General features: G+C 42.2%; 1 protein-coding gene across 2 annotated transcripts; it reads left to right on the top strand.

The window, feature by feature from the left end:
* The first annotated feature begins 1580 nt into the window (after positions 1 to 1580).
* CCK (cholecystokinin) lies at positions 1581 to 26695 on the top strand. 2 transcript variants are annotated; one of them, XM_056518441.1, is made up of 3 exons: positions 1581 to 1717; positions 4203 to 4454; positions 26080 to 26695. In XM_056518441.1, exons 2-3 carry the CDS (start codon positions 4205 to 4207, stop codon positions 26214 to 26216), a joined length of 387 nt encoding a protein of 128 aa, XP_056374416.1. In that variant the 5' UTR covers positions 1581 to 1717; positions 4203 to 4204; the 3' UTR covers positions 26217 to 26695. The 2 variants fall into 2 exon arrangements, with proteins under 2 accessions (XP_056374416.1, XP_056374415.1); XM_056518440.1 differs by having other exon boundaries at positions 26077 to 26681.
* The last annotated feature ends 473 nt before the right edge of the window (positions 26696 to 27168 follow it).

Genomic DNA, 27168 nt, shown 5'->3' with positions numbered 1-27168 from the left:
TCCTAAAGTTTCTTTTTGTGTAAGGCAATCCTATAACATAATCTGACGCTATTGTAAGCTAAGTATACCACAAACATAGTGTGGAAAGCCTGAGGGTTACTCTCACATGCGTGTTGAGCTGTGACTCCGAATAATTGTCACGTTTTAAGCAGCTTTATGTAAAAAAGAATTGAACTATGTATTTTCTCTTTCTTTAATGTTTAGGATCTGACATGTCAAGTATTAATTGTCACTAAGATAAAGTCATACAATGATCCCTCAACTTACAATGGCCTCAAGATACAATAGTTTCAACATACAATGGTCTTTTCTGGACCATCGTAAGTTGAAACCAGACTCAACATACAATGTACAGACAGTCCAGATCTGTGAAACGTGTCAATGGCTGGAAGAACCGACCAATCAAAATGGGCATTCACTGGTAAAACCCCTGTATTACTGAAGTGTATGCACTGACTGGTGTCTGGTAGCGCCCCCTACAGTACAGGGAGGTATTACATGTTCTGTACTCTTTACCTGTATTACTGAAGTGTATGCACTGACTGGTGTCTGGTAGCGCCCCGTACAGTACAGGGAGGTATTACATGTTCTGTACACTTTACCTGTACCAGGCTTAGCTGCTCCTTTGGACACCAGGTGAGGGCGACTCCATTACTTTTTTAGGACACTGTGTACTGTATAGGATCCTGAAGAAGCTCCTGTCCTCTACATAGACCAGTGTTTCCCAAGCAGGGTGACCCCAGCTGTTGCAAAACTACAACTCCCAGCATGCCCGGACAGCCATTGGCTGTCCGGGCATGCTGGGAGTTGTAGTTTTGCAACAGCTGGAGGCTCCCTGCTTGGGAAACACTGACATAGACAGTGATTACAGCTCCCAGCAAATCTTTCTTACTTTTATATGTAATGATTTGCTTTATCTATATTAGATATCTACTTATTTATCTTTAATTCTCACATTTTCCTATTTTTGGATGACATTTTGGGGCTTCAGAACCAATTACCAGGTTTCCATAGAGTCCTGGTCTCAACATACAATGGTTTCAACATACAATGGTCGTCCTGGAACCAATTAATATTGTAACTTGAGCGACCACTGTATATGCTTACACACAAAGTCCTAAAGTAATTTTAAAAAAATGGGACAGAATAGAGAAATATCACTAGGATCTCTGGACAACAGAGCAGCGTGTGAAGAGTTAACAATGCAATATTTTATTTCTGGAAGCTTTTAAAGCATGTTAGCTGTTCTTGTCTGGCAGTAGACCTATATATTATATGCAAGGTAAGGGATGCAGCCTGGCTCTCTAGTTAAGGCGAGTTCAGTAGCGAAGGAACGAACCAGAGTTCTCTTTTCTCTAAAGCTATTTAACCCCTTTATAGGATTACGCGGTCTCCCGTGATGAACAGGACAGACTGACCATGTACTGCAGGGACTGTGTATAATGACTGGGATAAAGTAACAATAAGGGGGGATGTTAGTGAAGGTAAGAGGTCTATCTGTGGACTCGCCTGGAGTGACATGAATATGTCATGACTTGATGGCATCCAGTTGAGCATTCGATGATCCCTTGTTTGCATCAGCTTGTGCAAACAGATGACAGTGAGGGGGGGAGTATATAAGCTCCAGCACAGCAGCCAAGAGCACAGTAACTATTCCTGCACACTGAGCACTGCCCTCCCCTGCTTCTCTTTTGGAAAAGCAGATCTTTTCTGAAAGGTGAGTACTCAGTCTCTTCTATTGAACATGTGCATCGCTGCTATAAAGAGAAGGAGAATGAATGACTCTGTACAGATACAATTCAGGTCATTCAACCTGCCATACAAAGAAGTTGTTTTATACAGGTGGTACCTGTGCAGAACAACCGGCAGCAAACGTTGCAGTATCCCCAGTATAGTGAAGTAGTTGTGAAGTTTGAGGCAGTCAGGTTCTCTATGGACAACCGGTCTTCCATCCTGTTAGGCAGAAACTAAATAGATCTTCTACTTATTGTTTTAATCTGGAGATGTTTAAGGATCTAATTACTATAACAAGAGTCTTGATTCATTTCTTGTATAGGAAATATTTTACCGTATTTTGTTATATGAAGATATGCTGATAAAGTTATCCTATGTTTTACTATGTCACCTACAGTATATGCAAACTCATTCTGTGTTTTTACATAGACATTAATATATGAGAATAATAGATAACTTTGCATTGCATCATATATGTCTTATCCGTATGTGTACTAATCTGTGCAGTGTGTCGTCACTGCAAATCTTATTACAATATTAGAAATGGAAAAGTAAAATCAGATTTTAAATATCTCCTAAATTTAGGAGGAAGAGGACTGGTGCTTAGAACTTCACCGAGTGCCTGGTATTTGCAATAAATGTGTATTTAATTGCTAACATCTCCCTAGCTTTTACGTATATCATTATAAGATTTCAATTATTGATATGTATTAGCCTAATACATTGATACCTCATCTATACATCAGCTATAAATGACTCACCTACATAAAAAACATGCCAAAAGGAATTATTATATAAAATTGTCATAGGAAGCATTTGTAGAAAATATGCCAGGAGTGGTTATTGAATGCACTTGGCATCTCCTGTCATGTTTTAGGACAGGTACTAGACAAAAAATAGAATTCTTAGAAAAGGAAAGTGTGGCTGCAGGTAAAATATGATAGGACAAAATAGTTGGAAGATCGAGGTAAGTACACAGACCAGTTAACCATGAGGTGACCAAAATACTGTAGTGATGTGTAATTCTGCCTTAATAATGATAGACAAGTATCATCCTTTGGCATTTGGAGAGACCTTATATGCTTTAGAATTAGCCCTTTGGGGACTAACTGTCTATAATACCCATATGATTATAATGATTTTTCACCAAATGATATTGACTTAGGGGCCTGAATAATAAATTGGACCCTGCACCTGTTTCTTATGCAGGGAAAAAATCTGAATATCTCAGTCAGTCCATTACTCAAGTGACCATTTCATAAGGTCCAAGAGTTTTTTGAGTTTTTGACATTTGAATTGATGTGTCTTATATTAGGACAAATCGAAAAAAGTTTTATTATGCGCAGATAAGGATTTCATAGCAAATAGGATTACTCTTGTTCATGACTGAAATAAAACTCATAACCAGACATTTCCGTGCCATAGTCCATACAATCTCACATACAACAACCAATGTGCATCACCCAGCACTGTGTAAAACATATTAACCATTGATCTTGCCCTTATGGTAGGTCATTAGCAGGCGAGATGTTGTTATGTTAGGCATGTGTATGAAATGTAATATGGCACATGTATGAAATGTAATATGGCACATGTATGAAATGTAATATGGCACATGTATGAAATGTAACATGGCACATGTATGAAATGTAACATGGCACATGTATGAAATGTAATATGGCACATGTATGAAATGAAATATGGCACATGTATGAAATGTAATATGGCACATGTATGAAATGTAATATGGCACATGTATGAAATGTAACATGGCACATGTATGAAATGTAACATGGCACATGTATGAAATGTAACATGGCACATGTATGAAATGTAATATGGCACATGTATGAAATGTAATATGGCACATGTATGAAATGAAATATGGCACATGTATGAAATGTAATATGGCACATGTATGAAATGTAATATGGCACATGTATGAAATGTAATATGGCACATGTATGAAATGTAATATGGCACATGTATGAAATGTAATATGGCACATGTATGAATTGAAGCAGCCTGTAATGAATGTTGGATGGACTCTTCATAGGAAATTCCTGCCTGTACTAAAAGTTGAATTGTGGAGCACAAGGATTGAGCAGAGTTTAACTCTTAGAGGCTACCGTATATGGTTTGTACTTAGTAATAGTTATTTTAAGTGTGTACAATGTCTTTGCCTATAATTCTATTTAAAAGCTGGTGACATGATGTGATACCATAGTGGACCATATGAAATTACAAACTCAGCTCTGCATTTGTGCTCTTTGTTACTATGACTTAAGGCATATTTGGAACACATTTGTTCAGGGATTTTCATATTTTTACACACATTTTTGCATAACAATATTTTTGCACATTTTATATTAGATAGTAATTATTTATACATGGATGCAGATGTATGCTCACTGAATTATAGATCGAAGCCATTAAAAAATGATCATGGTTTCTTACTTTTTCCTTAGCTATGTACAGAGGAATATGTATCTGTGTATTACTTGCCGTGCTGTCTGCAAGCTCGACAGGACAGGACACTGTGGGCTCCATGAATAAAGACCTAGGGACCCATGATATAAAACAGGAGAACCTTATACATCACCCAAGACATATTCGTGCCTCATCCGGCCAGTTAAGAACCTTCCAACGCTTCGATGGAAATGGAGATCAAAAGACCAACTTTGGGGCAATGTTGGCCAAATATCTCCAGACCAGGAAAGGTAAGATTAGACTTTTGTATTAATATCCTTAATTTTACTATAGTTTTCATACAATAGATTGTAATGAGAAGTAAATAAAAAAAAAGTAGAAAAATTTAGACAAAAATAACTTTAAAATAAATATAAGCCCACAGCAACCAATTACTTATTATATTTTACTACTAATAAATCTAGTGCTTGAGTGCCGATTTCAGGAAAAATTGATGTTATTCTATATAGATGTTATGAAGATATTGCTCTATGTTTGTCAACATAGCAGTATACCGTATATGGAAGTGGTAACAAAAGGTTTCCAGAACTGACCTTTTAAAAGTTCACACTGATATAAAAGATACTATTGTCCATTTTTATCTTGAGCTAAATCAGTTAAATTGTCAAATTTTACTTTTAGTCGATGGGACCCAAGGAACAAAGCAGTTCTCACTAACATATTTGGGGGGTCGAAAAATTAAAATATTTTAGTGCTCAAGTGTTAGTTTCCTCTGTGATTCTCCATGAAAGATATAAACAGGCATGGGCAGCATGGATGGGTCAATATTCACAGATATCATTAGAAGATTTCGTTTAATGAGATCTGCCATCATCACAATTCCTACTGACAGTCAGTTTGGTGAACTGATGCCCCATACATTTCATTCCATTCATTCTTTTAAAATTTTTTTAGAAATACACAACCCCCATAATGTTTTTGATCTCGATTTTCCTTTTAGTAGTGATTGTTTTAAAAGGGGTTATTCAGGAAAAAACTTTTTTTATATCTATCAACTGGCTCCCGGAAGCTAAACAGATTAGTAAATTACTTCTATAAAAAAAATCTTAATCCTTTCAGTACTTATGAGCTGCTGAAGTTGAGTTGTTCTTTTCTGTCTAAGTGCTCTCTGATGATACCTGTCTCGGGAACTGTCCAGAGTAGAAGCAAATCCCCATAGCAAACCTCTTCTACTCTGTGCAGTTCCCGAGACAAGCAGAGATGTCAGCAGAGAGCACTGTTGCCAGACAGAGTAGAACAACTCAACTTCAGCAGCTGATAATTATTGAAAGGATTAAGATTTTTTTATAGAAGTAATTTACAAAACTTTCTGGAGACAGTTGATATAAAAAAAAAAATTTCCCTGGAATATCCCTTTAATTTAATTTTGATTATTATGAAAACGTATAAATGTGGTTTATCCGTGAGATAATCTAGGCTAATTTCATTTTGGTAAAGTTAATGTAGGCTTTCTAGTTTGCATTTGTACTAAATGCTTGATAGTTTAGTCCAGCTTAATTGGAAAATGTACCAATAGTCCAATAGTCAATGGCAGGGGCATAACTAAGATAAGGGCTGGTGGCCATGTTACCTGAGTTCTAGTTGGGAGTGGGATAGGGGGGGGGGGGGGGTAAACCACTCTGCTCGAGCCAGTGTATTTAGATAGATGGTTTGGGTGAAAGACTGGGAAATTAATCTTTGTCTAGGTGAAAAACATCCTAACTACACCTGTGGAACCTACACAATCCTCAAAACACTCAAATAATCTTCACAGTTTAAGATAAGATGCCCAGTTTGAGAAAATATTTACAGGCAGGTTTAGCAAATAGGGATCTTCCACACCAGATCCTTTTCTACCAGATGAAGAACAGTAGTGATCCTCATTAAACATAATGATAGGTAAATTCATAGGTCCATTGATTTTAATATTTATTGTCATCACACCAGCTATCACATACCATTGTTAGCAAAAATGAATAACATAGGACATATTCATATTCAGCCAGACTCCCTCATACTAAGTATGTAAATGAACTTTATGCAGTGTAGCAGCGGTATATGCTGCAGTCCATTTGGCTGTACATTCACTGTGCGTAAGGAGAACAGAGCAAGTGAGGATGAAGAGAAAACTGCCTACAGAACGTATCTTATGGCAACAAGCAAAAAAAAAAACAAGAGAGCTACCAGCCTATTGGTAGGGATGCCTTTTAAAAACAATAATTTATGATACTTACTTATTTTGGCAAATATGTTTAACTTCACATGTATCTGTTTAGACCCATTTATCTGGTAAAACCTCTTTAGTTACATTGTAAGGTCGAAAAAAGACATATGTCCATCAAGTTCAACCAGGGAATTGAAGGGTAGGGGTGTGGCGCGATATTGGGGAAGGGATGGCATTTTATATTTCTTCATAAGCATTAATGTTATTTTGTTCCAGGAATGTATCTAATCCTGTTTTAAAGCTGTTAATTTTTCCTGCTGTGACCAGTTCCTGAGGTAGACTGTTCGATAAGTTCACAGTTCTCATGGTAAAGAAGGCGTGTCGCCTCTTGAGACTAAACTTTTTCTTCTCCAGACGGAGGGAGTGCCCCCTCGTCCTTTGGGGGGGTTTAACCTGGAACAGTTTTTCTCCATATTTTTTGTATGGGCCATTTATATACTTATATACGTTTATCATATCCCCCCTTAAACGTCTCTTCTCAAGACTAAACAATTGTAACTCCTTTAATCGCTCCTCATAGCTAAGATGTTCCATGCCCCATATTAGTTTAGTCGCACGTCTCTGCACCCTTTCCAACTCCGCAGTGTCCCTTTTATGGACAGGTGACCAAAACTGAACAGCATATTCCAGGTGAGGCCGTACCAATGCTTTATAAAGGGGGAGCGTTATGTCCCTGTCCCTTGAGTCCATGCCTCTTTGGATACATGACAATATCCTGCCGGCTTTGGAAGCAGCAGCCTGACATTGCATGCTATTCTGTAGTCTGTGATCTACAAGTACACCCAGATCCTTCTCTACCAGTGACTCTGACAGTTTAATCCCCCCTAAGACATACGACGCATACAGGTTATTAGTACCCAGATGCATAACTTTACATTTATCCACATTGAACCTCATTTGCCAAGTGGATGCCCAGACACTTAGTCTATCCAAGTTATCTTGTAACCTATACACCTCCTCTACAGACTGTACCGTGCTACAAAGCTTGGTGTCATCTGCAAAGATAGAAACAGAGCTGTTAATGCCATCCTCTATATCATTGATAAATAAATTAAACAACAGCGGCCCAGTACAGAACCTTGGGGTACACCACTAATTACCGGGGACCAATCAGAGTACGAATCATTGACCACCACTTTCTGGGTACGATCCATGAGCCAGTGTTCAATCCAGTTACAAACTAAAATTTCCAAACCCAAAGACCTTAACTTACCTGTCTATGAGGGACAGTATCAAATGCTTTAGCAAAATCCAGAAACAATATATCCACAGCCATTCCTCTGTCAAGGCTTCTACTCACCTCTTCAAAAAAGCAAATTAGATTGGTTTGACAACTTCTATCCTTAGTAAACCCATGCTGGCTATCACTTATAATACAATTATCCCCTATGTATTCCTGTATGTAATCCCTTATAAGTCCTTCAAACAATTTACCCACAATGCACGTTAAACTTACCGGTCTATAGTTTCCTGGGGAAGACCTAGAGCCCTTTTTGAAGATTGGCACCACATTCGCCTTGCGCCAGTCCCTTGGCACAATACCAGACACCAGTGAATCTCTAAATATCATGAACAGGGGTACAGATATTACTGAACTTACCTCTCTAAGAACTCTTGGGTGTAGTCCATCTGGCCCTGGAGATTTGCTTACATTTATATTACTTAACTTACCTTGTACCATCTCTACATTAAGCCAGTTCAGTACATTACATGATGTGTTACCAGCACTGACCTGGCCAATGTCAGCTCCTCCTTCTTCCATAGTATATACAGAACTAAAGAACCCATTCAGTAGCTCCGCCTTCTCTTGATCGCCGGTGACAACCTCCCCATTATCATTATTAAGGGGTCCTACATGCTCTGTCCTTGTTTTTTTTGCATTTATATATCTAAAAAAATATTTAGGATTAGTTTTGCTGTCTTTTGGCCACCTGTCTCTCATTTTAAATTTTTGCTGTTTTTACTACATTTTTACAGATTTTATTAAGCTCTTTGTACTGTTTAAATGTTATAGCTGACCCATCAGATTTGTATTTTTTGAAGGCTATTTTTTTGTTGTTTATTGCTCTTTTAACATCATTTGTCAGCCATGTAGGATTTGGTTTTAATCGTTTATATTTATTCCCCTTTGGTATATATTTAGCTGTATAGTTATTTAGAGTTGATTTAAAGATGTCCCATTTACCTTCTGTATCAGTATTTGAGAACACCTCCCCCCATGTCCTGTAGTGCAGCTCTCAGCCCAGGGAAATTTGCCTTTTTAAAGTTATATGTTTTTGCCTTCCCCGTCTGTCTTTGTTTTCTACATTTTAAGTCAAAAGTTACTATATTGTGGTCGCTATTACCAAGGTTTTCCCTCACAGTTACATTACCAACCAGCTCTGCGTTGTTGGAAATGATCAGATCCAACAAGGCATCACTTCTTGTTGGGTCCTCCACAAACTGGCCCATAAAATTATCCTGCAATAAATTTAGGAATTGTCACCCCTTTGTAGTTTTATCCAACCCCGGACCCCAATCTATATCTGGATAGTTAAAATCTCCCATTATTACCACTGTACCTGCCTGGGCAGCCCTCTCTATTTGATTATGCAGCCGACCTTCTATCTCTTCAGTGATATTAGGGGGTCTGTAGATTACACCAAGTATTATTTTTTCAGTATTTCCCTCCTTTTGTAATTCTACCCACAGTGATTCCACATCCTCAGAATCATCACACACTATGGCATCATTCAAACTGACTTTCAAACCACTTCTAACATACAGACAGACTCCACTACCTTTTCTGTTCATTCTATCTTTGCGAAACAATGTAAACCCCTGCAGATTGACAGCCCAGTCATGCGAGGAGTCCAGCCATGTCTCAGTGACCCCAACTATATCAATATGTTCCTCCAGTATCAAGGCCTCAAGCTCCCCAATTTTATTTGCTAGGCTTCTGGCATTTGTGACCATACACTTTACTTTTCCATCCTTTATGTTATTGGGGTTAATGGGATTCAAGGGTGTAAGTTTTATTTTCCTATGAAGCCTATTCCTATTAACTATTCTAACCCCTCCCTCCACTCCACCCCCAGGTACATTTATAATTTCCACCTCTCTATCTACACTACCTTCCCCCTCTTTGCTGTAGGGTCCCTCTGCCAAGTCCCTAGTTTAAACACTCCTCCACCCTTCTGGCCATCTTCTCCCCAAGCACAGCTGCACCCTCCCCATTGAGGTGCAGCCCGTCCCTACGGTAGAGCCGGTAACCGACAGCGAAGTCAGCCCAGTTCTCCATGAACCCAAACCCTTCCTTCCTATACCAGCTTCTCAGCCACTTGTTTACCTCCCTGATCTCCCGCTGCCTCTCTGTGCGGCTCATGGTACTGGTAGTATTTCAGAAAATACTACCTTGGAGGTCCTTGCCTTAAGCTTGCGGCCTAAGTCCCCGAAATCATTATTAAGGACACTCCACCTACCTCTTACTTTGTCTTTGGTGCCAATATGTACCATGACTGCTGGGTCCTCTCCAGCCCAGCCCAGCAACCTGTCAACCCGATCCGCGATATGCCGAACTCGTGCGCCAGACAGACAACACACTGTTCAGCGATCCCGGTCTTTGTGACAGATCGCCCTCTCTGTCCCCCTAATAATTGAGTCCCCCACCACTAGTACCTGTCTGGCCTGCCCTGTACTCCTCCCTCCCTCCTTACTGGAGCAGACACGCCCCTGGTGGTCAGAGGCAGTATCCTGCTGCAGTTCTGCTATCTCTGTAATGGCATCCCCCTCATCTGCCAGGCGGGCAAACTTGTTGGGGTGTGCCAGTTCAGGACTAGCCTCCCTGACACTTTTTCCCCTACCCCGCTTTCTAACTGTAACCCAGCTAACTGCCTGACTGTCCTGCAACTCCGTCCCACTGTCCTCCCCCACCTCTACTCCCGAGAGTGCCTGCTCAGTGAGCAGGAGAGTCCTCTCCATGTTGTTAATGCTTTTCATTGTTGCCAGTCGCCCCTCCAGAAGCAGGATCTGGGCTTCCAAATGAACAACTAGCACACATCTCGCACAACAGTATGCACCCTCAAACTGTTGTTCAAGGATTGCATACATTGAACAGGATGTACATTGGACTGCACTTTCCAACATGGAGGCCATCTAGTTATGGGGATTTCACAAATGTATAGGAAAAAACAGACAGTCAAAATTACACTTCAAATTTTTTGTAGACCTTGTGGGTTCAGAAATTAACACTCACAGCGATCTCAACCTCCTGCTTTCAAACTCCTGTTTTTGAAACTCCTCTTTCATGCCCCCTCTTACACAGCAACACTCAGAAGAGCAAGCTCTCAATAAGAGTCCCAAGCTAAGATTTATACACCTGTGCCCAATCTACTCCTCCTCCCCCTAGAGGTGGAACAGAGAGAAAAAAAATGAAAAAGGGTGTTGAAACTGTAACAGTTATCCCACTATGTGCAAGAGAGAAAGACTTACCCAAAATATGAATGTGGACTATAGGCAGTCGCACCCACTCCACAGATTGGGTATACAGATATATAAAACAGATATACAAGCAAGTGGATCAGTGGGGGCAAGGTACTGAATGGTCTGCTGAAAACACCAAGCCCTTATGTTCACTAGTCTGCAATCTGTCGGAGATTGTTTTAGCAGGAATAGACCTCAGATGTGCAATTTACTGCTAACAATACAGCTGGCGACTAGTTATTACAGCTAAAAAGAGATTACTAAGATTAATTCTAATGGCACCTGAAATTATGAATGAGACACTCTTCCCTGTCATTAGACAAATTTAGCATTTATATCCAGATGCTAATAAATGGTAGTGCCACGCTCTTCATGTGAATGTCACCTAGCTTTGATCTAGCGGACCACATTTTGCATTGCAGAATACAGTCAGAGATGCTATGTTTTGAGCATTTACTACGCAATGAAGTAGTTTACGCTTCAATGGTCGGATCCACATGTAAGCGTGATGAAAAATTGGAAGCAGAACCATGTAATGAATTGGGGAATTGTGTGAACAGATGCTGGATTGATTTAATTCAGAGGCAAGTAAAGATGGCAGATGCTGGGATAACACCCGGCACATGTGATAGACAACATACAGTATGGAGGTATGCCAATTTCACTTAAAATGAGGACATAAGTTGGTAATGTGTGCCAAAATGAGGAAGTGGGTGAATGAAATAGTTTACGCCATGAAGGCAAATGGTTGTTAAGGGCAGCGTCCCCTGAGTAAAACAGTTGATTCACATTTTAACAAATTGCAGCTGTACAATAAAAGGAAGTGGAATAATCTCCACTAACGCTGATCTCTGGATTGTTGGTGAAGTATTTTTGGATAAAGAAGAAAATCCATTTAATTATATATGTGTCATGGAAGAGTACACCTTATAATAAAGTACTTAGTCAAATTGATGAAGGGAGAACAAGCTGTATGAAAACTTAATAAAAATATAAAATCTTTCATATATAGCCAACTTAACTTACTGTAAAACTTATAGAAGGCCCCATTTTGCAATCAATTATATAGGCTATGCCTCCATGTCTTTTTCTTCCATTTGATGGTATTTTTGTACTCTAGCCATATTTTCCTGCAAACTCTACCTCCTCCTCTTCCTCTTCCTGAAGTTATCAGCAATGGCTCCAAGGCTCATTAAATATTGGACGTAGACCTACCCAGTTACCAGGCCAGGCCCCATAGCATCTGTTCTGTTGGCTACACTGTTAGTTATACCCTTGGTAATAAGATTGTCTCCAAATTTAGATTATACAGGCAACAAGGATATTGAGTAGCTTGAGCAAGGGTTATGTTAGATTTGACATTACAAAAGTTTAAGTTGATATTACTATTATATACTGATTTAAAATTGAGATGAAATTCTGCATCATGGCATTCTAGTCAAATACCTTAAATTGACTAATGTTTTAACGACATAATCAAAGTTTTGAATCAAATGTAATTCAAATACTCCGCAAACACGTTAATATAAAGAGGCATAACTTGGTAATGAGAGCATATAATTATTGCTGATAATAGAATCAAGTGTTATATAACTGATGGCTTCCTAATGCTAAATGTGAATATTTAACCATATAGTAGATATTATCAAGTCATTTATCATGTGGCTGGTAATTATTTTAGTAAAGTGCCATCAATGAATTATTAGCCATCAAATAATACATATACAGTACAATGATGAAACAGGGTAAAAGCTATGTGTAACCATATGTTACAAAGTTAAATTCACTAGGTTTTCAGTTTTGCCAGCTTATATATGCAATATTAGAATTAAAGGAAAACTGTCTGTAAACTCCCCCCACACTAACCAGAGGTACTGGCTGCAGGGCCAGCATTAGGGGATAGCAAACAGGGCAGTTGCCCAGGGCCCCCATCCTCCAGGGGGCCCCCTGTGGCTGCTAGTGTGTTTGTGGCTCAGGGGGGGGGGGAGGAATGTAATACTGCAGCAAGCATCATTTAGAAGTGAGCATCACTGCTGTTTAAGGCTCTCAGCGGAGGTCACTCACATAAAGCTGGCAGGGAGATGCTCTGGTGGGGGCCCCAGTGTGCTGGATGTTGGATTTGCTCACCCGGGCTGAAGCCCTACCCCCGATAGCCCCGCCCCTATGTTTTGTCTGCAGTGGGAGTCAAGATGGAGTGGAGGAGGAGGAGCCGGGCACCCAAGTTCCAACAAGAGGAAAAGCCCCCTGCCCCTCCTCCTCTTGTGGATGCCCAGGATTTGGCCATGTAGAAGTCACCACCTGCCAGAAGCCAAATAAAATAATTTTTTTAAATGCTGAGTGGGGACATGCTAGTGGTGGGGAGGGGGGCTGGTTGGGGGGGGGGGGTAGTGTGTGGAGCAGTGTATAAAAATATGCGGCTTAGGCCACCACTTATTCAGTCAGCAGGGTGCCAGCGCATAGCTGGTATCTACCACCATATGATCACTGTATGAGAGAATATTGGTCTATGTATAGTGGTTTTTATTTAGGAACATTATAGCGGTATTGTGTGTGTAGAGTCCTTTGTGGCTTGTGCTCCTCATCTGTTAACACCTTAAGGACCTTAAGGATTTTCGTTTTTGCACTTTCGTTTTTTCCTCCTTCCCTTCTAAAAATTATAACGCTTTCAATTTTGCACCAACAGACCCATACAAGGGCTTGTTTTTTGTGTCATATATTGTACTTTGTAATGACATTAATTATTTTATAACAGTCTGCGGCCAAACAAAAAAAACGTACTTGCGGGGTGAAATAAAAAAATGCCATTTTGCTACTTTTTAGGGCTTCTATTTCTACACAGTGCACTTTTCGGTAAAAATGATAAATCACTTACCGTATATACTCGAGTATAAGCCGAGTTTTTCAGCACGATTTTTCGTGCTGAAAACACCCCCCTCGGCTTATACTCGAGTGAACTCCCCCACCCGCAGTGGTCTTCAACCTGCGGACTTCCAGAGGTTTCAAAACTACAACTCCCAGCAAGCCAGGGCAGCCATCGGCTGTCCGGGCTTGCTGGGAGTTGTAGTTTTGAAACCTCCGGAGGTCCGCAGGTTGAAGACCACTGCGGCCTTCAACATCATCCAGCCCCCTCTCACCCCCTTTAGTTCTGAGTACTCACCTCCGCTCGGCGCTGGTCCGGTCCTGCAGGGCTGTCCGGTAAGGAGGTGGTCCGGTGAGGAGGTGGTCCGGGCTGCTATCTTCACCGGGGAGGCCTCTTCTAAGCGCTTCGGGCCCGGCCTCAGAATAGTCACGTTGCCTTGACAACGACGCAGATGCGTCGTTGTCAAGGCAACGGCTCTATTCCGGGCCGGAAGCGCGGAGAAGAGGCGCCCCCGGTGAAGATAGCAGCCCGGACCACCTCCTCACCGGACCACCTCCTTACCGGACAGCCCTGCAGGACCGGACCAGCGCCGAGCGGAGGTGAGTACTCAGAACTAAAGGGGGTGAGAGGGGGCTGGATGATGTTGAAGGCCGCAGTGGTCTTCAACCTGCGGACCTCCGGAGGTTTCAAAACTACAACTCCCAGCAAGCCCGGACAGCCGATGGCTGCCCGGGCTTGCTGGGAGTTGTAGTTTTGAAACCTCTGGAGGTCCGCATGTTGAAGGCCGCAGTGGTCTTCAACCTGCGGACCTCCGGAGGTTTCAAAACTACAACTCCCAGCAAGCCCGGACAGCCGATGGCTGCCCGGGCTTGCTGGGAGTTGTAGTTTTGAAACCTCTGGAGGTCCGCAGGTTGAAGACCACTGAGGGCGAATGATGAGCAGAGGATGATGAAGGGGGGGGGGGTGTGGGGATGATGAAGGGGGGTGGGGATGATGAAGGGGGGGTGTGGGATGATTACAAGGGGATGATGAAGGGGGGATGTGTGGGATGATAAGGGGATGTGTGGGATGATGACAAGGGGATGATGAAGGGGGGATGTGTGGGATGATAAGGGGATGTGTGGGATGATGACAAGGGGATGATGAAGGGGGGATGTGTGGGATGATGACAAGGGGATGATGAAGGGGAGATGTGTGGGATAAGGGGATGTGTGGGATGATAAGGGGATGTGTGGGATGATGACAAGGGGATGATGAAGGGGGGATGTGTGGGATGATGACAAGGGGATGATGAAGGGGGGATGTGTGGGATAAGGGGATGTGTGGGATGATGACAAGGGGATGATGAAGGGGGGATGTGTGGGATGATGACAAGGGGATGATGAAGGGGGGATGTGTGGGATGATAAGGGGATGTGTGGGATGATGACAAGGGGATGATGAAGGGGGGATGTGTGGGATGATAAGGGGATGTGTGGGATGATGACAAGGGGATGATGAAGGGGGGATGTGTGGGATGATGACAAGGGGATGATGAGGATGTTAATGACGGGTCTGGATGATGACAGGGGGGGGATGAGGTATTTCCCACCCTAGGCTAATACTCGAGTCAATAACTTTTCCTGGGATTTTGGGTTGAAATTAGGGGTCTCGGCTTATACTCGAGTATATACGGTATCTTTATTCTGTAGGTCCATACGGTTGCAAGGATACTCAATGTCTGAAGGTTTTATTTTATTTTACTACTTTAAAAAAATGATAACTACATGCACCAAAATTAGTACATTTAAAAATGTCCTCTTTTGACCCCCTATAACTTTTTTATTTTTGCGCATACGGGGCTAAATGAGGGCTCATTTTTTGCACCTTGGTCTGTAGTTTTTATCGGTACCATTTTTGTTTTGATGAGACTTTTTTTTTTTGTCCTCAGTGTTATTGGTGCTCTGCTGCAGGTGAGGACCCTCCCGCCGTCCTCTCAGCTGATTGGGACATCAGCTCCGCAGAGCTGCCGGGATACTTTCAGTTTAATTTTAGACGCCGTGATAAACTTTGATTGCGGCGTCTAAAGGGTTAATGCTGGGCATCGGCCCTATCGGTGATACCTGGCATTAACCCTGGGTCCTGGCTGCTGATAGCAGTTGGGACTCACCGAGTTTAAAGCGTCCTTTGCTCGTGAGAACGCTTTAAATGCTGGCAATGGGACCAGGATGTGTATGTACGATCTGAGTCCCCAAGTTGTTAATAAACTTGCAACATTCCCGGCATGCTACATCATGAATTAACTAAATGTGACTGACTTGTTTGTTATTTTCAGCTTTTCATTTTTCCCAGGGCCACTTTGAAGGGGTATTCCAGGGAAAAAAAAATGATATCAACTGGCTCCAGAAAGTTAAACAGATTTGTAAATTACTTCTATTAAAAATCTTAATCCTTCCAATAATTATCAGCCACTGAAGTTGAGTTGTTATTTCTGTCTGGCAACAGTGCTCTCTGCTGACATCTCTGCTTGTCTTGGTAACTGCACAGAGTAGAAGAGGTTTGCTATGGGGATTTGCTTCTACTCTGGACAGTTCCCGAGACAGGTGTTATGTGAGAGCACTCAGAACAACTCAGCTTCAGCAGCTCATAAGTACTGAAAGGATTAAGATTTAATTTACAAATCTGTTTAACTTTCTGGGGCCAGTTGATATATATAAAAAAAAGTTTTTACCTGGATAACCCCTTTAAGTCTAAAACTGGCCCTGACTGGCTGGTTGTGCGGGGGACGCTGATTAATTTGATACCTACCATGCCCTGATCCGCCCCGCCGTTCGCCCGTTATCTTCATTCCTCTGGAAATGCAAATGAGCTGCTAACTACCACGGGCGGGGTTACAAGGCTTCTTCCGGCACTCTAATGTCAGCACCACTCGTCCGCCACACCGCCTGGCTTATGAATATTCATCCCCTCCCTCCGACTGTTCCTCCCCGCTCTGTACTGGACTCCCCTGAGGAGGGAGGGGATGAATATTCATAAGCCGGGCGGTGCGGCGGACGAGTGGTGCCGACATTAGAATGTCGGAAGAAGCCTTGTAACCCCGCCCGTGGTAGTTAGCAGCTCATTTGCATATCCAGAAGAATGAAGATAACAGGCGAACAGCGGGGCAGATCCGGGCATGGTAGGCGGCATATTGATCAGCATCCCCTGATCTACTTTGATCTACTTTTCTTCAAAAAAACTGTGCCATATTTGCCTATTAGTTGTCTGGTATGGAAGCTCAACCATATTTATTCTAATGGGGGCGATCATCAACAACAGACATTGCCTATGGACACATAGAACAATTTATAAAAATCACTAGTGGCAGGTACATATAAGTAGGAGCAATGTGAGCCAAGCCCACAAGGGGAAAAGCCAACAACTCCCACTTATCACAGATATTACAAATTATACATCTTATGTCATATTAAGCAAAAATGACAATATTAATAAGTGACAAATAATTATATAGTAATAGTGTAGATACAATTAAAAAAAATTCCTAAAAAATTAAAGTGAAATAAAGGAAATTGCCCAGAAAGCGGATAAAGGAGTTTTTACACCACACCATGTAGAGTTTATGAAACAGGTATGTTAAATGTGAAAATAAATATAATTGCAAAAATCTAATTTTTTCGAAAGGTAGCCCTACCTATATAGGCTGGATGCTATTTTGCATTTAGATGGCTGCCATAGGATTTGTCCTGTTGTTTTCTCTTCTGGTTAGGCATGCTCAGTTTTCATTACATAAAGACAGTACAGTAACCCCCCGACATGCGATGGCCCCGACATATGATCAAATCGACATACGATGGCTTCTCAAAGGCCATCGCATGTCGATGTCAGCATCGACATACAATGCTTTTATATGTCGGGGCCATCGCATTAACTGCTATCCGGCAGCACAAAATGCTTAAGCTGCTGTCGGATAGCATTTTAAGCATCCCGGACAGGTTCACTTACCTATCCCCGCTGCTCTGGGTCCACTTCGCGATCCTCTGGCATCTTCTGCATCTTCTCCGGGGTCCGGGCCTCGCTTTCCGGCATCGTTATTACGCCGTTATTACGCCTCTTTTTAAAGAGAAATAATTTACAAATTTGTAATAATTGTCATTATGGCACCAGTGAATTTGACAAGTTCCAAATTGTGAACTTTAAAATAATAAGCACAAATAATACAATAGCAGGTAAGGCCCCTTTCACAGTCATCCTGCAAAAACTCTCACCATGAACTCCCATCTAAAAGTCCCTAATACGGCCATCAAAAAAATCCCATTCATGTCAATGGGGTTTTTTGACCATCTTGCAGCACCAGTTATGTCTCGTTATGACTAACGGCCGTTATTTTTGACGGCACAAAAGACGGTGCATGCACAAATTTTTGTCCTGTAAAAAATAACGGTGGAATAACACTGAAGTCTATGCGTAACAGATGTTCCCAATTGACATCTGTTAGTGCCCATTATTTTAACGTCCGTTATGATCCGTTATTTTTATTGCGCATGCTCAGAACATGAAAATAAAATAATGGATATAAAATAACAGACAATAACAGATGAAATAATGGGTGATAACAGATGGAACATGTCCGTTGTTTCGACAGAATGCCCATTAAAATAACGGACATTGATTATCCATTATCATCTGTTGTTTTTCTTCTTTCAGCAGAAAAACTGCTGTTGACCCCTTAACGACCACGGACATATATTTATGTCCGTGGCCGGCTCCCGTTTTGTGAATTGGGCTTAGGAGCTGAGCGCGCTTCGTACCTGCTGGGTCCCAGTTGCCATCAGCAACCAGGACCCGCGGCTAATACTGGACATCGCCGATCGGGCTGATATACGGTATTAACCCTTTAGACGCCTCAATCAAAGTTGATCGCAGCGTCTGAACAGGGAGAAAATACTGCCGGTTAGCTCAGTGGAGCTGTTCAGGACCACCACGGTGAAATTGCGGCATCCCGAAGCGCTGAGAGCAAAGCAGGAGGCACCTTGCCTTGCTCCTCGCTGTCCGATCGTCGCTCCATTGCTCCAAGCCTGAGATCCAGGCTGGAGCAATCGAGCACAGATTACACTGATCAATGCTATGCTATGGCATAGTATTGTTCAGTGTATGCAATCAAAGGATTGCATGTAATAGTCCCCTATAGGGGCTAAAAAATAGAGTAAAAAAAAGTGAGTCTAAAATTGCGTATTTTTGGTCACTTTGTATACCCTAAAAAAATGTATAAAAAGTGATCAAAAAGTCCCATAAAAACAATCATGGTACCAATAAAAACTTCAGGTCACTGCGCAAAAAATTATCCCTCATACTTCCCCGTATAGGGAAAAATAAAAAAGTTATAGGGGTCAGAAAATGACAATTTTAAACATACTAATTTTGGTGCATGTAGTTATAATTTGTAGTGAAAAAAAAAACTATATAAATTGGGTATCATTGTAACTGTATGGACCAACATAATAAAAATATGGTGTCATTTTTAGCAAAAAGTGCACTGCGTAGAATCTGAAGCCCCAAAAGTTACAAAATAGCGGGTGGTTTTTTAAATTTTGCCCCACAAATAATTTTTTTCTGGTTTCGCCATAAATTTTGGGGTGAAATGATTGATGTCATTACAAAGTACAATTGGTGGCGCAAAAAACAAGCCATCATATAAGTCTGTAGGTGCAAAATTGAAAGCGTTCTGATTTTTAGAAGGTGAGGTGGAAAATCTGAAAGTGCAAAAACGGAAAAAACCTGTGGTCCTTAAGGGGTTAAAATGCAAGGACATGACGGTAGTGTGAAAGAAGCCTTACTCATACAGATAAAACCAGTCTTTACATATAAAACTTAGATAGTGTAGATGAAGGCTGTTAATCCCTTTCTATGTACATGATAGGAGACTCTTCAGGGATTAGACTGTACCCACAGTGTAAAATAAAATGCAACAACCCTGCTAAGGTGTCGAAAAGAGTACCGTATTTTTCGGCATTTAAGACGCTCCGGCATATAAGACGCACCCAATTTTAAAGCATAAAAATCTAGAAAATAAAGATTCTGAACCAAATACAACGTAAAGTATAGGACAGTGATCTTCAACCTGCGGACCTTCAGATGTTTCAAAACTACAACTCCCAGCATGCCCGGACAGCCGTTGGCTGTCCGGGCATGCTGGGAGTTGTAGTTTTGCAACATCTGGAGGTCCGCAGGTTGAAGACCACTGGTATAGGAGGTAATACTCACGTGTCCCCGCCGCTCCGTACCAGTCACTGCTCATCACCGCTGCCCTGGATGTTGCCCTCCATCGCTGTCGCCGCGTCCCCGGGGTGTCCACGTCGCTCCGGAACGTCTCTGTTGCCCGGTATCCTCGCTCTCCGTCGCCGCCATCACGCCGCTACGCACGCCGCTCCTATTGGATGACGGGACGGCGTGCGCGAGGACGTGATGACGACAAAGGAGAGCGCCGGCCATGCAGGGGATCTCGGCACGGAGCAGACACCGAGGAGGCAGGTAAGGTCCCTCCCGGTGCCCTGTAAGCTGTTCGGGATGCTGCGATTTCAGCGCGGAGGTCCCGAACAGCCCGACTGAGCAGCAGGTTTAGTGTCACTTTCGCTTCAGACGCAGCGGTCAGCTTTGATCGGCGCGTCTGAAGGGTTAATACAGGGCATCACCGGTTGGTGATGTTCTGTATTAGCCGCGGGTCCCGGCCGTTGATGGCCGCAGGGACCGCCGGTTTTAATGCGTATTTGCCGTATAAGACGGCCCAACTTCCCCCCCCCAGAAAAAGTGCGTCTTATACGGCAAAAAATACGGTGGATTTATCGGTCTTAGGTAAGGACAGCTTTGCAGCAGTGCACTGTACATCAGATGCACTACAAGACAGTCAGTCAGCACATGCATTTTAGTAATACATCCTCCACTGATTATGTCTACTTGCCACCAAAGTGATGTGCAGATTCATCATCATTTTATCAATGGTAGGCTCATGTTGACTGGCTAATTGTTTCAGCCAACTGCATCCTGCACAGATTGGCATTGCATGAGACTTTGTAACATATAGAATAAAATCTCTTCACTCTCCCCCACCACCCAGTCCCTCCTTGACTGACTTACATGGTTTAGATGCCAATCAAAAAAAGGCTTAGATGTGAGTGCCAGTTTAAAGGAGTGACAGGAAGTGCACTTGAGAAGCTAGGACCCACCTCCTTGACACTATGGCTGAGAAAGTGTCAAGGAAAGATGCAGTTTGCTGTTCTACTCTATCTTACAGTGTCTGCAGCTCTCAGCAGCAGACACTTCCCTGACGCCCCAGCTTGGTTTTAAACTCATCACAATGTTTCAGAGTAAAACTTAATTGTTCATGATAAGGGAGCCTTTTGGCATCCCAAGCTGCCCCAGGTTTAACCATTATAAAACTCATTAAACTGCTGACATACTCCCTTTAAGCCAGTGGTTCTTAACCTTGTTGGAGGTACTGAACCCCACCAGTTTCATATGCGCATTCACCGAACCCCTCTTAATTGGAAAAATAAAATATGATTTTTACAAATTCAAAACATAGGAGGTATATATTTAAGTATATATTTATACATAGGTGCACAAAATGAACAAAACCATTAAAAACAAAGAAGAAAACCATGAAAACATGATTTTCACACAAAAACAAAAACATAATGAATATTTACTGCAAATCAGTGTGACTTCTGCTGTTGTCTTTCAGAGACCAGTTCAGAAATGCGCGGCTTTACCTTGGCAAGTGCCACCTCATGTCATTTTCACAACAATGGCAGTGTTCCCCCACATTAGGCAGGCAGTGTTCCACCACATTGGGCAGGCAGTGTTCCCCCACATTAGGCAGGCAGTGTTCCTTCACATTAGGCAGGCAGTGTTCCCCCACATTAGGCAGGCAGAGTTCCCCCACATTAGGCAGGCAGTGTTCCCTCACATTAGGCAGGCAGTGTCCCCCCACATTAGGCAGGCAGAGTTCCCCCACATTAGGCAGGCAGTGTTCCCTCACATTAGGCAGGCAGTGTTCCCCCACATTAGGCAGGCAGTGTTCCCCCACATTAAGCAGGCCAGTGGTCTTCAACCTGCGGACCTCGAGATGTTGCAAAACTACAACTCCCAGCATGCCGTTGGCTGTCCACAGTTTGAAGACCACTGATGCAGGCAGTGTTTCCCCACAGACATACAGCCTCCAGACATATACAGTGTATGGCTGGAGGCTGTATGCCTGTGTACTGCCCACTTCAATGCTCTGACCACCGCTCCGGCTATAGCAGTAGGTCTCGGGACCAGTGGTCGGAGCACCGAAGATGACGTGCTGCTGGTCACTTACCAAGCTGGCCAGCGCGCATCTTCCTCCTTCTCTATCCTCCGGCCCTTGGCGCCTTCGTTTCCATGGGCGCACCCACGGAAGTCAGTGACGTCCCGGCGTGCGCTATGTCCCGGCGGCCCCTGCGTTTTTAAACTTAACGTGGGGCCACAGGGAGTTAATAGTGATGGTGGGAATTGCCCCATCACTACAGGACGGGCAAACACCGGCTCTGCTCGGGGCCCCAACAATTGCTTGGTTTGCCTGTCCTGTTGCGACCTCCCCCTGCCGAACCCCCGGGACTGACTCACCGAACCCCTGGGGTTCGATCGAACCCAGGTTAAGAACCACTGCTTTAAGCAGTTTAATTTAGCAGATTTAGCAGTCTGCTACGTAGTAACCTTTCATTGGAGCTCAGCTTGTTCAGATTCGATGCGGTATATAGTATAGCCCAACAACAAGATTACTCAGAAGTTAGAAAACTTATTTTTTTTTATTTATTTTTTTTTATTATTTTAAGTGCAGTACATCATTTTTGGGGCCGAATTTGCACAAAAAAGAGCAGTTGCATATTTTAAAGAAAAAGGTACACAGAATGCTGTATAATTGTTTAATGACATTAGCAAGCATGTAAAACACAAACAAACACAAATAATGATGCAAGAGCCCAAAAATGATGTATTTACTTATGTGTTAAATTAGTGTTCCCCAGCATGGTACACCCTTCTATTCACAGCCATTGCTCCCCATTTTATTCATAGTCCCCAGCAAGGCTACCAATCTCATTCCCGGTCCCCAGTATGGTTTATGATTTCATTCCTAGTCCACAACATTGCTCCCAGTCTCATTTTTAGACCACAACATGGTTTCTTATCTCATCCCTAGCCCACAGAAAAACACATTTCTAATTCCTAGTCGCTAGCATGGCCCCTTATCTCAATCATGGCCCCCAGTACGGTTCTTCATCACATTCATGGCCCTCAAAATGGCTCTCCTTCTCGTGCCTGATCCCAGAATGCCCCCCCCCCCTGCCCCCTTTCATTCCAGCTCCCCCAGCATGACTTCATAGCTCATTCCTGGCCCCCAATATAACTCATTTCCCCCAATAAAGCATGGTGTGGGCTGCACCCTCCCTGTCTGACTGCCTACCTCCTCCTGCCTTCTACCCAATGAAGCTCATGGGTGTTGCAAATGCTCCTCCTTCTGCCTCAGCTCCAATTATGGAATCATTTCTCCCTTGATGTTCCCTCTAAGTCTTCTCCTCCTTCTTGCTCCAATTTGGATCTGCATCCAGATAACTCAGAGTACATCTAAGTTCATTGTGTGGTCTTTACTGTGGAAATTTTTTTCTCAAAAAGTGGTCTTTTGTTGCCTAGGGGAGTGGTCTGGTTATAGAGGGCAGCTTCCATAGACTATAATAGGTAAAGAAAAATCAGAAAAGAAAGAAAAAGTTTTAAAAACACCAATCTGAAAAAATAAGGTAATGTGGAGGTAATGAGGCACATGGGATTAAGTAAAGTGGTTTAACCCCTGAAGGACCAAGCGTTTTTCAGTTTATGCACTTTCATTTTTTTTCCTCCTTACATTTTAAAAATCATAACCCTTTCAATTTTGCGCCTGAAAATCCATATGTTGGCTTTTTTTTTTTTGCGCCACCAATTCTACTTTGTAATTTGTAATGTCATTTTACCCAAAAATCAACGGCGAAATGGAAAAAAATTCATTGTGCGACAAAATTGAAGAAAAAACACAATTTTTTAATTTTTGGGGGCTTCCGTTTCTACGCAGTACATTTTTCGATAAAAATAACACTTTATCTTTATTCTGTAGGTCCATATAATTAAAATGATACCCTAATTATATAGGTTTGATTTTGTCGTACTTCTGGAAAAAATCATAACTACACACACGAAAATTAATACGTTTAAAATTGTCATCTTCTGACCCCTATAACTTTTTTTATTTTTCCACAAAGGGGGCAGTTTGGAACTCATTTTTTGCGACGTGATCTGAAGTTTTTATCGGTATGATTTTAGTTTTGATCATACTTTTTGATCGCTTTTTATTCATTTTTTTTCATGGTATAAAAAGTTACCCAAAAATACGCTATTTTGGACTTTGGAAATTTTTTTTTGCGCATACGCCATTGACCATGCAGTTTAATTAACAATATATTTTTATGGTTCGGACATTTATGCAAGTGACGATACCACATATGTTTGTTTTTATTTTTATTTACACACTTTTTTTTTCAATGGGAAAAGCGAGGTGATTCTGATTTATATTAGGGAAGGGGTTAAATCATATTTACTAACTTTTTTTATGCAGTGTTATAGCTCCCTCTAGGGCAGTGGTCTTCAAACTGTGGCCCTCCAGATGTTGCAAGACTACAACTTCCAGCATGCCCGGACAGCCAACGGCTGTCCGGGCATGCTGGGAGTTGTAGTTTTGCAACATCTGGAGGGCCACAGATTGAAGACTGCTGCTCTAGGGGCTGTAACATTGCATATACTGATTGCAGGCACTGTTCAATGCATTGCCATAGGAATGCATTGATCAGTGTTTTCTGCACTTGATTGCTCAAGCCTGGATTTCAGGCTTGGAGCAATGAAACGCCGATCAGACAGCCAGGAAGAAGGTAAGGCATCTCCCGCTGTCCTCTCAGCTGTTCGGGATGCCGTGATTTCACAGTGACGGTCCCAGACAGCTCCGCTGAGCTAACAAGCAGTGTATTCTCCCGTTTTAGACGACTTCATATCTGCAGGGTCCGCAATCAAAGTTGGACGGGGGGTCTAAAGGGTTAATACCGGATATCAGCCAGATCGGCGATGTACGATATTAGCCCCGGGTCCTGGTTGCTGATAGCAACCGGGAGCCCGCAGATACGAAGTGTGCTCGGCTTCTGAGTGCACGTCACAGATCGGGAGCCGGCCACAGACGTAAATATACGTCCTTGGTCGTTAAGGGGTTAAATGGGTTGCCTGCTTTAGAAAACCCCAATGTGTATATACATAAATGTAAAAGAACACGTCCCTTGCTTGGGACCCACTCAGTAAACATCAGATAAGGAGAACACTTCTTCTGGAGAACTTGGCTCAACTATGCGTTACATGGATCACCTCTAATGTCAAAAGGTAACATATAATACACCAATTATTTGGCCACGTCAGTATCCAATGCTGTATGAAAGCCAGGGGCATAACTACAGGGGATGCAAATTTAGCACTCACAGTTAGGTCTTGGTGCCTAGGGGCCCCAAGAGGCTCTTCTGCCATGTAAACAGGGTACTTAGGCCGTGGGGGCCTTGTTAATGCTTTTGCACTGGGGACCAGGAGAATCAAGTTACACCTCCGATAATGACAACATTTCTATCAGCTTATGTGCTCGTAGCAGCTTTCATCCACTTTTCAGCATAAATATTATGTATAATTTGATCTTCTTTGCCACAACTATATGTTTTCCAGTGTTGGAGCAGAATAGCCCTTCTCCTGACAGAACATGAAATAATGGAAAATAAACTTATGTGGGGTATTATTAGATGATTAAATACCATGATATATGTCCCCCTGAGTAAACATAAACAGGAGAATACAGCAGCACACTGTTAGCACAAAGATACAGATAAAACATGAAATGCTATATAGGTATAATGCAAAAAATGAAAAAGTGAGGTACTTAGCTCACAATTTGGCGGCCAAATAGTTTGGACCATCCCACCACGGTAAGGTGACCTCATTGGGATGGACCCTACACTGTGAATATGCCTCTGTGCAATCAGTTAAACAGGCATTGCAAGGTCTGAGACATCCGCACTTTATACATCACCTAATAGAGGTGGGTGGGGTGCAGGAGCCAACATGGAGTTAGCCACTCCCCCATATGTGTAACACAAACAAGGATAAGTTGGCCAACTTATCCTTGTTTGTGTCCCCCTGAGTAGCTACACATGAAATATTGGTTATGATAGGATTCTATTTATCTATGTTTATTTGGTGACATTGTATATTTTGTGTTTTAGCAGGGCCTTCTTCTGGACGGTATGCAGTTTTGCCAAGCAGACCCATCATTGACCCTACCCATCGGATAAATGACAGAGATTACATGGGCTGGATGGATTTCGGCCGTCGCAGCGCTGAAGAATATGAATACTCTTCTTAAAATGCCCAACCCTATAAAAACATACTCCAGATTCTGTACAGACTAAATAAATTAATTTGTTGTCTTTACAAATCAGTGTTCTAAACATATATTTATTATGTACTTGTAAATTTGTTTGTAAAACTTTACAATGCAATACACATATGCAGAATTTTACAGAAACATAATTATTTTTCATCCTTTTTTTTTTTTTGTCTTTTTTAATTTCATATCATATGCTACCGATATTCCGTATTAAAAATTATTTAGTTTACCACCTTTTGTCAATCCAAGTCCCTGGGTATTGCACAATAAACTGTAGATGAAAAACTGCAAATGCCTACTAAATAAAAATACTAAACATAAAAACAAACAAAAATATATAACTGCAGTGGCAGTTTTCCAAAAACTGCCAGAACAAAAACAAAGTGGAAACTTAGCCTGAGGGTACGTTCACACGGGTGGATTTTTTTGCGGGTTTCCCGCTGCGTATTCGAAAGTGGGCGGGCTCTTCTCGGCTGTCCGCAGCAGATTTTTTGTGGCGGAATCCGCCGCAAGCCCCATTGAAGTCAGTAAGGGACTGTGGCGGATTTTCCGCAGTGTAAATTCCACCGTGGAAAATCTGCTGCGGGCAGCCAAGAAGAGCCCGCCCACTTTCAAATAAACCCGCAAAAAATTCCGCCCGTGTGAACGTACCCTTAGTGCAACATTTTGTACTGCCAACAGAAAATGGCAATACAAACTTTTCATTATACTAGTGTAAGGATGTTTACGTCAGTGGTCTACATGAAAGAGAGGAAGTCCTAATTCATTAAAGTTGTGCTAAAGTCTGAATAGGGCACCAACTGTTCTCAGAAGACTTCTTTCTAAAGAAGAAGAAAAAGTGGCCTTCCTGATCCTTGGTTGCTTCCCCTTTTCTCAGCTTGTAACTCTAATGTACGTACAACACTTCTCAAATATGAGACATTTCACA

This window comes from Hyla sarda, chromosome 5 (assembly GCF_029499605.1).
Source record: "Hyla sarda isolate aHylSar1 chromosome 5, aHylSar1.hap1, whole genome shotgun sequence".
NCBI classification, from domain to species: Eukaryota; Metazoa; Chordata; class Amphibia; order Anura; family Hylidae; genus Hyla; species Hyla sarda.
The sequence above is the reverse complement of the archived record's forward strand: the minus strand, read 5'-3'. Positions and strand labels throughout refer to the sequence as shown.

Bases quoted from the DNA above. Each gene is read 5' to 3' on its own strand.
- CCK (XM_056518440.1), top strand. From the start codon at position 4,205: ATGTACAGAGGAATATGTATCTGTGTATTACTTGCCGTGCTGTCTGCA. The intron at 4,455-26,076 runs GTAAGATTAGAC...TTTGTGTTTTAG, and splicing joins ATATCTCCAGACCAGGAAAG to CAGGGCCTTCTTCTGGACGG.